Source organism: Hemitrygon akajei, chromosome 8 (assembly GCF_048418815.1).
Source record: "Hemitrygon akajei chromosome 8, sHemAka1.3, whole genome shotgun sequence".
Classification (NCBI taxonomy): Eukaryota; Metazoa; Chordata; class Chondrichthyes; order Myliobatiformes; family Dasyatidae; genus Hemitrygon; species Hemitrygon akajei.
The window spans coordinates 93,120,546-93,137,824 of NC_133131.1; the positions used below are offsets into that span (position 1 = coordinate 93,120,546).

The 17,279-nt window shown below is 39.8% G+C and overlaps 1 protein-coding gene across 5 annotated transcripts in view; it reads right to left on the bottom strand.

Annotated features, from left to right (window-relative positions):
• The window catches only part of mios (missing oocyte, meiosis regulator, homolog (Drosophila)), a 53,106-nt gene that overhangs the window by 25,937 nt on the left and 9,890 nt on the right, over nt 1–17,279 (bottom strand). For 4 of the 5 annotated variants that reach the window (XM_073054169.1, XM_073054170.1, XM_073054171.1 and 1 more), the window contains exons 3-6: nt 15,467–15,565; nt 14,084–14,344; nt 7,875–8,044; nt 7,711–7,776 (exon numbers count right to left, since the gene is read on the bottom strand). In XM_073054169.1, the coding sequence (XP_072910270.1) occupies nt 7,711–7,776; nt 7,875–8,044; nt 14,084–14,344; nt 15,467–15,565 (596 nt within the window). The remainder of the gene's footprint in view (nt 1–7,710; nt 7,777–7,874; nt 8,045–14,083; nt 14,345–15,466; nt 15,566–17,279) is intronic. The other variant, XM_073054172.1, reaches the window with a different exon arrangement.

A 17,279-nucleotide genomic window follows, 5' to 3' on the forward strand; every position in this document is an offset into this window, starting at 1 on the left:
CCCATTTGTGGGACAAAATTCCATATGTTCACCACCCTCTGAATAAGTAGTTTCTCATCTTGATCCTAAATATCCTGCCCTCTTATCTTTGTTCCTAGATTCTTGTATTGCTCCTAAAAACTCTAAATTGGTCATGAGAAATAAACTGATGTATGTTTTGGTCACGTCCGCTTTTGAAAAAATATTGGAAAGATATTTTTGATATTATCTCTGCAGTATTGAACATTGATTTACAACCCCATCCTATTACTGCAATTTTTGGTTTACCAATGATGGACTCACTTCATTTATCTTCTTCCGCCTGTCGAATGATTGCATTTCTCACTTTGATGGCTAGAAGATCTATTTTGTTGAATTGGAAGGAAATTAATCCTCCCACTGTATTTCATTGGCTTTCTCAAACTATGTTATGTTTAAATTTAGAAAAAATTAGAAGTGGTGTATTCGATACTTCTATTAAATTTGAAAAGATATGGAGACCATTTATTCAATATTTTCATATGATGTAATATGACCCTGTTCCAAGCTTATTGGATTTTCCAGCTTTAATCTTATTTATGTTGAGAGGATCGGAGTTGACGACACTGATGATTATGTATTCTTGTGAGATATTATAAACAGCCCTTTTTTTTCTTTTTCTAGTTTTTCTTTTTTTTCTTTTTTTGCTTCTTTTTTCTTCTTCATTAGCTATTAGATTAGTAGTTTAGTCAATTTTGCAAACATTTTTTTTCTGTTTTTTTAATATCATATATTATGAAATACCTAGATTTACCTTGTTCATACATATACTGTATGGTTCATGTTTTGGGAAAACTCATTTATACTGTAATCATTGCTTATGTATTCTTTCATGTGTAATGGGAGTTTGTATGTTTGTAATCCCTTTATTAATATATCAATTGTATTTTGTTCATATTAATACTAATAAAGAGATTGAAAAAAGAGAAATAAACTGATGAAATCAGAATGATCAGGTAGATAGGATGTTCAAGATATTTACACTAGCCATTTAACAAAGCTATAGAAATACTGAGGCTGAGTATTATTAAATATTACTAAAATATTATTGGCTCACAACTAGAGTACAGGTTGAAATTTTAGTTATGCCACAAAAGCAAGAATGCAAAATTACAAGGGATGGTACATACATGAGGTATTCAAAATATTCTCAGACTGAATTTATTTTGTTATGAGTAAAGATGGCTGGAGTTGCACACAGACCAGTAGACAGACCCATTGTCTATGAATGAGAAGCCAATCTAAAGAGCAAACATTTGGTGATTAGGAATTTACTTGTCCAACAAGAGCAGAAGTCAGATGTTCTTCCTGAATCTATTTTGTGCCTAGTTAGCTCACTTGCCAAGTTATTTTCAGTCTTCCCTGACATCACCAACAAATCTTCCAGAAAAGATATTAGTACCACTTCAGTTCAGCAATGACGAGCCATCTTGTGTTCTTGCTTCTTCAAAAATGAAGCATGATCTGGAACAGCATCCCTTTAGCCACATACTCGCTGACCCATCTTCCTGCTCCTATACTAACTAGCATACGCCACAAAATAATCCAGACACTACAGCCTTGGTTATTCTGCTCATTAATCTATTACCTTGTTCTCCAAATTTATATTGCAGCTCACCATCCTTTTTATAGATTATCAGTACCAATGTGGACTATAATGTCTGGGTGTTTATTCCTCCCTTAAGAATGCCCTGCATCCATCCTTGCCACTGCACTAAAGAGATAACGTAACAATACAAACCTCATTTACAGTGTAGAAGAAAACATGTTTTCTTTAACAAGTGAATCCATCTTGTCATTTTAGTTCTCTTAATATTTTTTTCTCCCTTCCTTTCCAGCAGAACCATTAATGGTGCCACAAATGTGCCCATTTCTGTTTTCCCCAAACAGCGATGTCTAAAAGCAGTGCATCTTTTTGAGATTGGTTTAGTTCATGGGACTTCTGCACTCCCTGCATCTACTGCTCCAACTGGTGGTCATCCATTGATTTTTGCCGGAGCATCCAATAATTAGATCATAAGACATAGGAGCAGAATTTGATCATTTGGACTATCGAGTCTGCGCCACCATTTCATAACGGCTGATCATTTTTACTCTCAACCCCAATCTCCTGCCTTCTCTCCGTATCCCTTCACACCCTGACCAATCAAGAATCTATCAACCTCTGCCTTAAATATACATAAAGACTTGGTATCCACAGCTGCCTGTGGCAAAGAATTCCACAGATTCACCACTCTCTGGCTGAAGAAATTCCTTTTAATTTCCATTCTAAATAGACACCCCTTCATTTTGAGGCTATGTCCTCTGCTCTTAGACTCTCCGACCATAGGAAACGTCCTCTCCACATCCACTGTATCAAGGTATTTCACTATTCAATGGGATTCAATGAGGTCACCCCTCATTCTTCTGAATTCTGGTGAACAGAGGCTCAGAGCCATGAAACGCTCTTCATATGACAAGCCATTCAATCCAGTAATCATTTTCATGAACCTTCTTTGAACCCTCTCCAGTTCCAGCACATCCTTTCTAAGATATGGTCCCAAAGCTGCTCACAATTTTCCAAGTAAGGCCTCACCAGTGCTTTATAAAGTCTCAACATTATATCCTTGCTTTTATATTCTAGACCTCCTGAAATGAATACTAACATTGCATTTGCCTTCCTCACCAACTTAACTTGCAAATTAACCTTTAGGGAATCCTGCACAAGCACTCCCAAATCCCCTTAGGCCTCAGTTTTTGGAATATACTCACCATTTAAAGAATAGTCACCCTTTCATTTCTTCTACCAAAGTGCGTGACCATATACTTCCTGACACTGTATTCCATCTGACATTCCTCTGCCCATTCCCATAATCTGTCGAAGTTTTTCTGTAGCCTCTCTACATCCTCAAAACTACCTGTTCCTCCACCTTTCTTCATATCATCTGCAAATTTTAGAACATAGAATAGTACAGCACATTACAGGTCCATCGGCCCACAATGTTATGCTGACCCTCAAACCCTGCCTCCAATATATCCCCCCACCTTAAATTCCTCCATATACCTGTCTAGTAGTCTCTTAAACTTCACTAGTGTATCTGCCTCCACCACTGACTCAGGCAGTGCATTCCATGCACCAACCACTCTCCGAGTGAAAAACCTTCCTCTAATATCCCCCTTGAACTTCCCTCCCCTTATCTTAAAGCCATGTCCTCTTGCACTGAGCAGTGGTGCCCTGGGGAAGAGGTGCTGGCTATCCAATCTATTCCTCTTAATATCTTGTACACCTCTATCATGACTCCTCTCATCCTCCTCCTCTCCAAAGAGTAAAGCCCTAGCTCCCTTAATCTTTGATCATAATCCATACTCTCTAAACCAGGCAGCATCCTGGTAAATCTCCTCTGTACCCTTTCCAATGCTTCCACATCCTTCCTATAGTGAGGCGACCAGAACTGGACACAGTACTCCAAGTGTGGCCTAACCAGAATTACATCGCATCTCTTAAACTCTGTCCCTCGACTTATGAAAGCTAACACCCCATAAGCTTTCTTAACTACCCTATCTACCTGTGAGGCAACTTTCAGGGAACTGTGGACATGTACCCCCAGATCCCTCTGCTCCTTCACACTACCAAGTATCCTGCCATTTACTTTGTACTCTGCCTTGGAGTTTGTCCTTCCAAAGTGTACCACCTCACACTTCTCTGGGTTGAACTCCATCTGCCACTTCTCAGCCCACTTTTGCATCCTATCAATGTCTCTCTGCAATCTTCGACAATCCTCTACAATCCCCTACACTATCTACACCACCACCAACCTTTCTGTCGTCTGCAAACTTGCCAACGCACCCTTCTACCCCCACATCTAGGTCGTTAATAAAAATCACAAAAAGTAGAGGTCCCAGAACAGATCCTTGTGGGACACCACTAGTCACAACTCTCCAATCTGAATGTACTCCCTCCACCACGACCCTCTGCCTTCTGCAGGCAGGCCAATTCTGAATCCAACTGGCCAAACTTCCCTGGATCCCATGCCTTCTGACTTTCTGAATAAGCCTGCCATGTGGAACCTTGTCAAATGCCTTACTAAAATCCATGTAGATCACATCCATTGCACTACCCTCATCTATATGCCTGGTCACCTCCTCAAAGAACTCTATCAGGCTTGTTAGACACGATCTGCCCTTCACAAAGGCATGCTGACTGTCCTTGATCAGGCCATGATTCTCTAAATGCCCATAGATCCTATCTCTAAGGATCTTTTCCAACAGATTTCCCACCACAGACGTAAGGCTCATCGGTCTATAATTACCTGGAATATCCCTACTACTTTTTTCAACAAGGGGACAACATTCGCCTCCCTCCAATCCTCCGGTACCATTTCTGTGGACAACGAGGACATAAAGATCCTGGCCAGAGGCTCAGCAATCTCTTCCCTTGCCTCGTGGAGCAGCCTGGGGAATATTCCATCAGGCCCTGGGGACTTATCTGTCCTAATGTATTTTAACAACTCCAACACCTCCTCTCCCTTAATATCAACAAGCACCAGAACATCAACCTCACTCATATTGTCCTCACCGTCACCAAATTCCCTCTTGTTGGTGAATAGTGAAGAGAAGTATTCATTGAGGACCTCGTTCACTTCCACAGCCTCCAGGCACATCTTCCCACTTTTATCTCTAATCGGTCTTACCTTCACTCCTGCCATCCTTTTGTTCTTCACATAACTGAAGAATGCCTTGGGGTTTTCCTTTAGCCTACTCACCAAGGCCTTCTCATGCCCCTTCTTAAGCTCCTTTCTTGCTACCCTATATTCCTCAATAGACCCATCTGATCTTTGCTTCTTAAACCTCATGTATGCTGCCTTCTTCCACTTGACTAGATTTTCCACCTCACTTGTCACCCATGGTTCCTTCACCCTACCATTCTTTATCTTGCTCACCGGGACAAATTTATCCTTAACATCCTGCAAGAGATCCTTAAAACATCGATCACATGTCCATAGTACGTTTCCCTGCAAAAACATCATCCCAATTCACACCCGTAAGTTTTAGCCTTATAGCCTCATAATTTGCCCTTTCCCAATTAAAAATTTTCCAGTCCTCTCTGATTCTATCCTTTTCCATGATAATGCTAAAGGTCAGGGAGCAGTGATCACTGTCCCCCAGATGCTCACCCACTGACAGATCTGTGACCTGACCCGGTTCGTTACCTAATACTAGATCTAGTATGGCATTCCCCCTAGTCGGCCTGTTAACATACTGTGACAGGAATCCGTCCTGGATGCACTTAACAAATTCTGCCCCATCTAAACCCTTGGAACTAATCAGATGCCAATCAATATTAGGGAAGTTAAAGTCACTCATGGTAACAACCCTGTTATTTTTGCACCTTTCCAAAATCTGCCTCCCAATCTGCTCCTCAATATCTCTGCAGCTACCAGGGGGCCTATAGAATACTCCCAATAGAGTAACTGTTCCCTTCCTGTTCCTGACTTCCACCCATACTGACTCAAAAGAGGATCCTGCTACATTACCCACCCTTCCTGTAGCTGTAATAGTATCCCTGACCAGTAATGCCACCCCTCCTCCCCTTCCCCCCCTTCCCTTTTAAAGCACTGAAATCCAGGAATATTGAGAATCCATTCCTGCCCTGGTGCCAGCCAAGTCTCTGTAATGGCCACTACATCATAATTCCAAGTATGTATCCAAGCTCTCAGTTCATCACCTTCGTTCTGGATGCTTCCTGTATTGAAGTACACACACTTTAGCCCTTCTACCTTACTACCTTTACACCCTTTATTCTGCTTCTCTTTCCTCAAAGCCTCTCTATATGTTAGATCTGGCTTTACTCCATGCACTTCTTTCACTGCTCTATCACTCCGGGTCCCATCCCTCTTGCAAATTAGTTTAAACCCTCCTGAACCATGCTAGCAAACCTACCTGCAAGGATATTGCTCCCCCTCGTGTTCAGGTGCAACCCATTCAATCTGTACAGGTCCCACCTTCCCCAGAAGAGATCTCAATGATCCAAAAATCTAAAACCCTGCCCCCTGCACCAACTCCTCAGCCACACATTCAACTGCCATCTCCTCCAATTCTTACCATCACTATCACGTAGCACTGGCAGCAATCCTGAGAATGCCACCCTTGAGGTCCTGTTCTTCAGCCTTCTGCCTAGTTCCCGAAACTCACACTTCAGGATCTCATCCCTCTTCCTGCCTACGTCGTTGGTACCAACATGTATCACAACTTCTGGTTGCTTTCCCTCTCATACCAGGATGTCATGCACCCGGTCAGAGACATCCCGGACCCTGGCACGCAGGAGGCAACAAACCATGCAGGTGTCCTTCTCGCATCCACAAAATCTCCTGTCTGCTCCCTTGACTATAAAGTCTCCAATGACGACAGCTCTCCTGTTCTCCGTCCCATCCTTCTGCACCACAGGGTCAGACTCAGTGCCAGAGGCCCTGCCACCGTGGCTCACACCTGATCGGTCCTCCTCGCCAACAGTATCCAGGACTGTAAACTTATTCAGGGGAATGGCTACAGGGGTGCTCTGCACTGTCTACTCACCTTCGCTTTCAACATTTTGCAACAAAGCAATTGTCCAAATCATTAACATACAATGTAAAAAGAATCTGTCCCAACACAGACCCCTGTGGAACACCACTAGTGACTGGCAGCCAACCAGAGAAGACTCCCTTTATTCCCACTCTTTGCTTCCTGCCAGTCAGCCAGTGCTTTATCCATGCTAGAATCTTCCCTGTAATACAATGGGCTTGTAGTTTGTTAGGCAGCCTCTCCTTATCTATTTTCTAAGTGGCTTAATATCTTTGATATAGATATTAGCTATTTCACTGCAAGTTGCGCTTCCACATTGTCTTTTTCTTTCTTCATAAATAGCAGGGTCTCATTTGCTACCCTTTGACCGACTGGCAAGACTTATTCCAGAATCTAGAGAATTTTGGAAGATAGTAACAAGCACATGTACTACCCTTATAGTCACCCCTTACAAAAGTCAGGGCTTTATCAGTTTAAGTTCATTAACTTCTCCAAAACTCTACACTGCCGCCCACCAACAAAAATAGAGAAACAATGATCTACAGGGCACCATCTACTGCCAACATATCCATCATGGACATTTCTGTCATTAATGGTTAGGTTAAAAATAATCCTTACAAAGCTAATGCCTTGTCATCATATTGATGACAGCTTCTATTATTAATAATGGACCCACTGCCTTATTAATCGTGACATATCACGGACAAAGCCTAAGTCTAGCCTGCATTATCCAGCAAAATTGAATATCAGCATGTATGTGATATCTTCAGATACTCTACAGTTTTTTTTTAAATCATCAATTCAGATTGATCCAAGTTCAATGGAATATACTTGTAGTGGTGGTGCATTAGAAGGCATGTTATCTTCCTTCTTACTAGTCAGGAGCAAGGATAACTTTTACTCCTATTTTGTGGGTCCTGAGGAGGCTAATGAGTTCAGTGCAAAAGCAAAGCCTCTTCTTAGGCATATTTTACCAGCCTGATAGAGCTACAATAGAGCAACAAAGGACACATCTTAGTGTTCAGCATCCATCAGGAAAAAAAAGCTTTGTGAGCTTTACCACATCTAGCCTGGAATAGCAATGCAACAAACAGCAAAACTATTAAGCTCTTAAATGTGTCCTGAGTATACACTATGAACTTTTACACTTACCTGGGAGTCATTTAGAAACATATTAGCGAAGGCCACTCTGTCACGTACTGCCACACTGCTCTCATACTAAAATGAGCAATAAAAATAAAAAAGACAAAGTAATGATTTGCGGAACATGTTAATGATTAAAATTATAAACATTAAATGACAGGAAAACAGCTTACCAGTACTCCATCATATGATCCTGGTTCACTAGTCAGAAAGGCAAACATGACACACAGGTAAGGATTATTTAGCTGCAGTCTTAGAGTGCTACACATTTCTCGCCACAGAGAATCCTTTTCATCTGTGTAACCTGACAGAGCCATTGCTACAACATTCAGGTTCAAATCTGCTGCAAATCACAAAATACTCATTATAAACCATCACTTTAAATTCTATTCAGAAACAAATTGTCAAAAATAATCTTAAAATTGTATTCTCAACTATGCAGCTTCACTCCATACCCAGTACCGACATGGCTTAAATGAGGATTACAATGTCTGCTTAATCAAACATTGAGAACAAATAAAAAGCCACAGGATACAATGTACCGTTGATTTGAAGGCACACATTTATCTTGCCTTTTTCCAGATTATGTTTGTAAGGTTTCTATATACTCAAACAAGAATACTGGTGTTTACTAGCCTCATAACAAACGTGAGAGTAAGAAAGTCATCCAGCAGATATTATCCTAAATGAAGATTCTATGATAAAAAAGTCATTCAGAACCACAAATTTGAACCATATTTTTATTTTTCTGATGAGCTCTACTTCCAAAGCTTATTAAAGGATCATATTATATAGTCTCCTCCTGGATCTGCCTGGGTTTCTGCAAAGTGCACCAGGTCAGCACTCCCAGTCCCCTTTAGGTTAGGTTCACACAAACAAGTTTAAAAAGCCATATTTGGAGACATCCATGTCACCCAACAATGCTATAGCTATAACGTTCAGATGTATATATGTAAATATACATTACATACAAATCTACAGCACATTACAGACCCTTCAGCCCACAATGTTACAGTGGCATGCAAAAGTTTGGGCACCCCAGTCAAAATTTCTGTTACTGTTGAATAGCTAAGCAAGTAAAGGATAACCTGATTTCCAAAAAGCATATAGTTAAAGATGGCACATTTCTTTAATATTTTAAGCAAGATTACTTTTTTATTTCCATCCTTTACAGTTTCAAAATAACAAAAAAGGGCTCGAAGCAAAAGTTTGGGCACACTGCACAGTCAGAAAATATCTTCCCAATAATTTTGCAAACAGGGGCAAGACCAAAACATGTGGGTCAATGAAGCTACTTCAGAATGACATCTGTCACAGGTTGGATTAACATGAGAATAAAGATATAGGCCGATAGGATGTACATTCAGTGGGGTCTTTATCTTTTTTAAGAATTAGCGAAATAGAGGCATCATAAAAAGATTGTGGCAATTTACCTACAGTTAACACATCTTTAAAAAATTTTATAAAGCCAAGGAGAGAGTATAGAGGAAAAGGATTAAATAAATTCTGCAGTATAACCATCCGGACCAGGGGCTTTACCTGAATTCATTGAAAAAATAGCCTCTTTTATTTTGGTTTCCATAATAGGTGTGTCTATCACCTAGAAGTACACTATCTTCTGTAGTTAATTTTGGGATATTCAATTTTCTTAAAAATTCATCCATTATAGAAGAATCCTCAACAAATTCTGATTGATATAAAGAATTATAAAAATCTTGAAAGGCTTTATTTATCTCTTTATGATCAATCGTCAAAGCGTCATCTCGTTTACGAATCTTAGTAATTTGTTGTTTAACCGAAGCAGTTTTCCAGTCTTTCAATTCTTGTTTGGGGGATTTTCACCCATTCTTCCTTGCAAAAGGCTTCTAGTTCTTTGAGATACTTGGGCCATCTTTTGAGGTCTATCCACAGATTTTCGATATGTTTAGGTCAGGGGACTGTGAGGGCCATGGCAAAGCCTTCAGCTTGCGCCTCTTGAGGTAGTCCATTGTGGATTTTGAGGTGTGTTTAGGATCATTATCCTGTTATAAAAGCCACCCTCTTTTCATCTTCAGCTTTTTCCCCCCATAAACAGTGTGATGTTTGCTTCTAGAATTTGCTGGTATTTAATTGAATTCATCCGTGCCACTGGCTGCAACACAAGCCCAAAGCATGATCGATCCATCCCCGTGCTTAACAGTTGGAGAGGTGTTCTTTCCATGAAATTCTGCACCCTTTTTTTCCCAAACGTACCTTTGCTCATTGCGGCCAAAAGGTTCTATTTTAACTTCATCAGTCTACAGGACTTGTTTCCAAAATGCATCAGGCTTGTTTAGATGTTCCTTTGCAAACTTCTGATGCTGAATTTTGTGGTGAGGATGCAGGAAAGGTTTTCTTCTGATGACTCTTCCATGAAGGTCATACTGTATTTGTGCAGGTGTTACTGCACAGTAGAACAGTGCACCACCACTCCAAAATCTGCTAAATCTTCCTGAAGGTCTTTTGCAGTCAAACGGCGGTTTTGATTTGCCTGTCTAGCAATCCTACGAGCAGTTCTCTCGCAAAGTTTTCTTGTTTTCTTCAGACCTCAACTTGACCCCCACCATTCCTGTTAACTGCCTTTTCTTAATTACATTACGAACTGAGGAAACTGCTACCTGAAAACATTTTGCTATCTTCTTATAGCCTTCTCCTGCTTTGTGGGCATCATTTATTTTAATTTTCAGAGTGTTAGGCAGCTGCTTATAGGAGTCCATGGCTGCTGATTGTTGGGACAAGGTTTGAGGAGTCAATGATTTATAAAGCTTTGAAATTTGCATCACTTGCCTTTCCTAACGAAGACTGCGAAAAAGTCATAGCCCTAACAACCTAATTAAAGGCTGAGACCTTGATAAAAGTTATCTGAGAGCTCCAATCTCTCGTGATGCCCAAAATTTGCATGGTGCTCCTTTCCTTTTTTACCCCCACTCTAAAATTGTAGAAAACAAAAATAATACATTAATCTTGCTTAAAATATTGAAAAGAATGTTTCATCTTTATGACTTTTGGAGATCAGTTCATCTTCTACTCACTTTACTATTCACAGTAACAGAAATTTTAACCAAGGGTGCCCAAACTTTTACATGCCACTGTAGCCGAGTATGTAACCTACTCAAGAAACTGCCTAGAATTACCCTACTGCACAGCCCTCTATTTTTCTAAACTCCACGTACCTATCTACGAGTCTCTCAAAAGATCCTATTGTATCCGCCTACCACTGTCAGCAGCAGTGCATTCCACGCACCCACCATCCTCTGTATGAAAAACTTACCCCTGACATTCCCTCTGTACCTACTTCCAAGCACCCTAAAACTATGCCCCCTCATATTAGCAATTTCAGCCCTGAATAAAAGCCTCTGGCTAGCCACACGATCAATGCCTCTCATCACCTTATACACATCTATCAGGTCACCTCTCATTCTCCATCATTCCAAGGAGAAAAGGCCAAGTTCATTCAACTTATTCTCAGAAGGTACACTCTCCAATCCAGGCAACGTCCTTTTAAATCCCCACTACACTTTCTCTATAGTATCCACATCCTTCCTGTAGTGAGGTGACCAAAACCAGTACTCCAAGTGGGGTTTGACTAAGATCGTGTATAACTGTAACATTACCTTACAGCTCTTGAACTCAATCCCACGGTTGATGAATGCCAGCAAACCATATGTCTTCTTAACAAGTGTCAATCTGCATAGCAGCTTTGAGTGTCCTATGGACACAGACCCCAAGATCTCTCTGATCCTCCACACTGCCAAGAGTCTTACCATTAATATTATATTTTCTTCAAATACGACCTACCAAAATGAACCACTTCACACTTATCTGGGTTGAAGTCCATCTGCCACTTTTCAGCCCAGTTCTGCATCCTATCGATGTTCCGCTGTAACCTCTGACAACCCTTGAGACTATCCACAACACCCCCAATCGTTGTGTCATCAGCAAACTTACTAACCCACCCTTCTTCTTCATCCATGTCATTTATAAAAATCACAAAGACGAGGGGTCCCAGAACAGATCCCTGCAGAACACCACTGGTTACCAACCAGTGACCAGTTAGGAAGGGTTATCCATATTCATATGAAAATATCAAAATGTGCCTGAAGGAACACAAAGTATCTAGATTAACTAGATCTATCTCAGGAACATAAGAAATTAATTTATTTATTCATTTTTCTTGAAGAAGTCAGTTATATTTCCATCCATGTCTCACCACCCCGCTAGCTTCAAACCTCAAGCAATCCATCCTGCCTTATAATCTTACCTTACCCAAGAACTTCAGAAAGGTAGCAGGAGCCACAGTAATTTCCACCCTACCTCCAAACTCTCCTGCTGAGATCTAAAATTAAGATTAAATGTTGGATCCTGAAGGCACGTCAGACCCAATTTTTGCATTTAAAGAATTTGCTTAAGTTGGGACTAAATAAAACAGGAGATAAATTGGATAGGATAAGTGGATTTTCCAGAAGCATAGTGGACATGATCTTCATTATGGGACAATTCCAAGAGACACACTAACAACTATGTGCCCCTCCTTTTTTTTTTACATCACTTAAGCCTTTAACTCCATTAGTCCAGATGGATTATGGAGCACTATCATTTTAAACATGCACAGAAATTACTCTACAACTTACATTTACTTTATGATGACATGCAAGTCAGGATCTTAACCAATGGTAGTACAACAGACAATCTTGATAAAGATGTGCCAAAGACAGCTGAAAATCAGGATTAATACTGGTTTAACGTAGGATAAAACAGAACAGCAGATGGAATAGGGTACCACAGTAGTGTAGGCATTAGTGAGATGTTATTGCAGCTCAGGGCATCGTAGTTCAGAGTTCAGTTTTGGTGCTACCTATAAAGAAGATAGTATGCCCTCCATGTGAATGTGTAGATACCCTCAAGTTGCTCCAGTTTCTTCATACATTCCAAAGACGTACTGTTTAGTAGGTTAATTGGTCATTGTAACTTGTCCTGTGATCAGATTAGGATCAAGTAAGTGGGTTGCAGGGTGGCATTGCTTGTTAGGCCAGAAGGGCCTATTCCCCACTGCATCTCTAAATAAAAATAAGTAAATAATGATTTTGGGTGCTATTTGGAATTTATTTGCTTTCTCTGTCATGGTATGATTTCTTCCATATGCCAAAAATGTTTTGTAGGTTGGCTGCTGTGTGTCATACCTGAGTGGAGAGAAAACGATGAGGGAGGGCAGGGGTGAATTGATAGATTTGAGAAGAAAATGGGATAAACAACAGTCAGTCTGGATATGGCGAAGCCAAGGAGCCTTTTTGACTCTGCATGTCTATCTAACCAATCATTCACAGGCTACATCAGGGCCATAGGGGTTGCCAGGCAGTTGTCTCTGGCCGTTGTACACGCTCGGTGGCCAAGCTCAAATCTTATTGACTCATTCACTGAAGCACATGATAACATTCTCACTGGTTGCTGGGAACCTCTGAAGTGGAGAAAGACTACTTACACCACCTCATGATCTACCCAGCTGACTGCCACTCCCACTTGTTAGAAATGTGCATTTTCAAATTAATGGGACAAATAATATTTTATGAAATTAAGAATTAGTCTTGCACACAGAAATAAAGATTGCAACAAGAATCATGTTGATTATTGTTTTGATATTGTGCAGTGATTTATAGTTAAAAGTTTTGACACAACATCAATTGCATAATCACAACTCAAATGTTGTTTTCCTGAAGCAGTGTGATTAGGGCATATAGTATAGCAAATTTGTTTTTAAAATGTGCATGCATTAAAGTCATCTTGATATCATTTTATCAATTTAACCTGAAATCCCCCCAAAATGTGCCTTCTATGAGTGAATTGAATTTAAAATCAATGAAAAAAAATCTTAAATTTCACTTAACCCTTTTATAGTTTGCATTAGCCTAGTCAGTACCTATTAAATTAAATACTTCATCCAAACACCCAGTGGAATTAGTTAGATTTCACAACTTATTTAAATAAATTTATTATGTCACTTCAAAGGTTCACAAGTAGCACAAACTCACGCGATGCTCATTTTGAGCCGGTGCTGTGCCCAGATTTGTGGGTGAATCTGTATTCCTAGTACAATGTTTGGAAACCAAGACAGTCCATGGAACATCAATTTAAAATATGGACAAACCCTAACAGAAAGCAAGGCTAAAACTTTGAGAAATTTTGTCATTTAAAGTTTTTCATACAAAAAAAAGTAGTGTCTATCCTGCTTCATCTCATTTTATTACTCAAAACAAATTAAACCATTCTCTTTTACCTCACTGAATAAAATAAAAGACAGTAATACATTTAACAGACATTTTAGGATTAAATAGCTTCAAACAATTAAAAAAAAGAATGGATGGTATACCTTTCCCTAAAGCAGCTCCCTTATTGAGAATCTCTATTGCTCTTCGGATGTCAAGATTAAAAAGTGCAACAGCAGCAGCTCTTTCCCATTCTTCTCCTTGTTCCAACGAGTTCAGAAAAGGACCCACATCAATATCTGGACCCTTCTGGATCCAGCCACAAAGCTGAAGAGCCAAACACCGTTCCTCACTCTGGTACCTGATCACATCCGTCTGTCGATCCGATCCTGTCCAACTATGTTTATAGCTCTCTGTTTTTCTCTCTGTCAATGGGATAATTGCAAAGAAAGATGATAATGGTGCTTCAGAGAATATATTGGTTTCTAGAAAATATATCTATGCTTTTGTTGTGGGGTGGCACAGTAAGCAGCAGCTGGCACAATGCTTTACAGCACCAGTGATCAGGGGTTTAATTCTTGCCATTATCTGTAAGGGGTTTATATGTGTGGCACTTGGCCAAGTGGTTAAGGTGTCAGTCTAGTGATCTGAAGGTCGCTAGTTCGAGCCTTAGCTGAGGCTGCGTGTTCTGTCCTTGAGCAAATCACTTAACCACACATTGCTCTGCAACGACACTGGTGCCAAGCTGTATGGATCCTAATGCCCTTCCCTTGGACAACATCAGTGGCATGGAGAGGGGAGACTTACAGCATGGGCAACTGCAGGTCTTCCATACAACCTTGCCCAGGCCTCAGTCATCATCGAAAATCGATGGACAACCGATGAAGATATGTTCTGCCAGGGACTCTGTGGGTATTCCAGCTTCCTCCCTTTTTCTAAAGATGTACAGTTTAGGATTAAGTAAGTTGTGGGCAGACTATGGTGTCACCAGAAGCATGGTGACACTTGTGGCCTGTTCCCAGTGCACCATCAGACTATGTTGATTGTTGACACAAACATTGAATTTCGCAGCACGTAGATGGAAACATCAAACCATGTCACAAGTAAAGCTAATCTTTGTTAACTGAACTTAACAATTACAATGTTTTAATCTGCAACAGTTTTCACATATGAAAACATGCAAATAGACAGGGTTTCAAATCATCTCAGCATTAAATTCCATTAAAAGCGCAAAGTAAATTAAATTATTTACACATTGCTTTTTATAAATTTAAGTCAAATATTATGAAACTTGAAAAATAACCTGGAACATTGTTGAGTAGCTTGCCAAGCTGGTTTGCAGACCTTTCTTTACCCAGCCAGGCAACATCATCAGTGCAACTTCGAATTCGAAGTTGCACTGGGTAACGAAATGTCTGCAAGCTAATAAGCCAGCTCGGTGAGCTACTCAACAACAACAATCTCAACCCAAGCTGCAAAGTTTTTCCAACATCTTAAAAACCTGGAACATGAAAGACAAAATTAAAATTGCATTTAAATTCACTCACCAGCACTTGATTTCAAAATTGTTTTAATGCCAGAGTAAACAAGAGGCACTTTGTTCACAGATGACTTCTGTTCTGCATCTTCTGCATATTGTTTCATGAGTGATTACAAATTTAGGAAAGCAACATGAAGGAAAAAATTGACCATTTTCCACCTTCAATAGTAACTGGCAAAATAAAATTCTAAAGCTCAGCATCTCCTAGCAATGTACAGTAACCTTAAAATGATCCACAATTTGGACATTCCATATCTAAACCTACAATCACACCGTTGCCATCAAACAGCTGCAGTCTTCCTTAATCATCATCTAATGGCAGACATTAGCTGCAAGACAGTTCACAGCCAACTACGCACCATTTTAGTGAAAATTAGGTACCACAGTAAATTATTAGTGATTGCACTTCAAGGGTATAGTAGAAAGCCCCGAGGTTTCAGATGACAAATTAAATTTCTTTCTTCTTGAACTTTAAAGTAACAACTTCAAAAAAAATAGTTGCAGAATAATCATTTATATGGTATCAAACACTGAGACTAATTAAAATGTTAAAATACCTCTGCAATAACCAGTAATACCTGGCAGACATACAAGACATCAATAGCTACTTCAAAAAGAAAATTATTCCATGTTATTTAATACTGAAAGTTAATACTGCAATGGAGAAATATTAAAGAGGCTCTTCCAGGAACTGCACTCTTCTTGATAGATAATATTAAACTCTTCTTCATTAGAAGTTAAATTTTTATCTTTTTCAGATTTTCCAAAATCACTTTAGCAATGAATATTGCAAATCTATTTTTTCCATTTAAAAAGTGTAACTAATACAAGCAAGGGAGACTGTAGTGCAAACAGGATGTTTAACCATGCCTATTCATATGCAAATCATTCTGCCTGTAATAATGGAAGAATTAATTGTTCAGATGCTGGTGTGGGATTCGAGGAAGAGACGAGAGATGGAGGATATATTTACACTTCAAAAGTTCATCACTACATGTAAAACAGTTTAAAATGGCCCAAGACAAATGAAAACCATGATATGTCTAGTTAAATGCAGGAGCAATTTTTACAAGTCACAAAGTAATGACTGATGGGGACGTTGACATATTCAAGAAATAGGATCATGCTTTGTAGCCCGGATGGCATTTGTAAAGATTTCAGGAGCTGAAAATACGTCAGAATATGTCATAGGAACATGGGAAATGCTAGAAATTAATTACTACCCATCTTGCTTAGTCTATTATGCCAAATAAAGTCCAATGTTATGAGATAATGAAGTTGTTGACTAACCACAGCATTCAACCTCTACCAGTTAAACAGAGTTAAACAGAAGAATTGTTGCTAGTTATAGAGTCCTATAGCAAGGGTACAGAACCTTTGGTCCAGTTTGTCCATACCAATCATGGGGCCTACTCAAACTAGTCCCATTTGCCTGATTCTGGCCAATATCCCTACAAATCTTTCCTATCCACCATCTTTTAAACACTGTAACTGGACCTGCCTCCACACTTTCTCTGCGGCTCATTTCCTTACCTACCAACTCCTTTGTGAAAAACTTGCTCCTCAGAAACCTTTTAAATGTTTTCCCCCTTACCTGATCCTATGTTCTCTAGTTTAAATTTACCTACTTCAGGAAGAATTTGATGATCCACCTTAGTTATTCACCCCCCCCCCCCCCCGCCACGATTTTATAAACCTCCAAGGTCACCCCTTCACTTCAGGGAGAACAGTCCTTATAACACAAGCCCTCATGGTAACATCCTTATGAATCATTTCTTCAGCCTTCCCTGTTTAATCATATTCTTACTGTAGCATGTCAA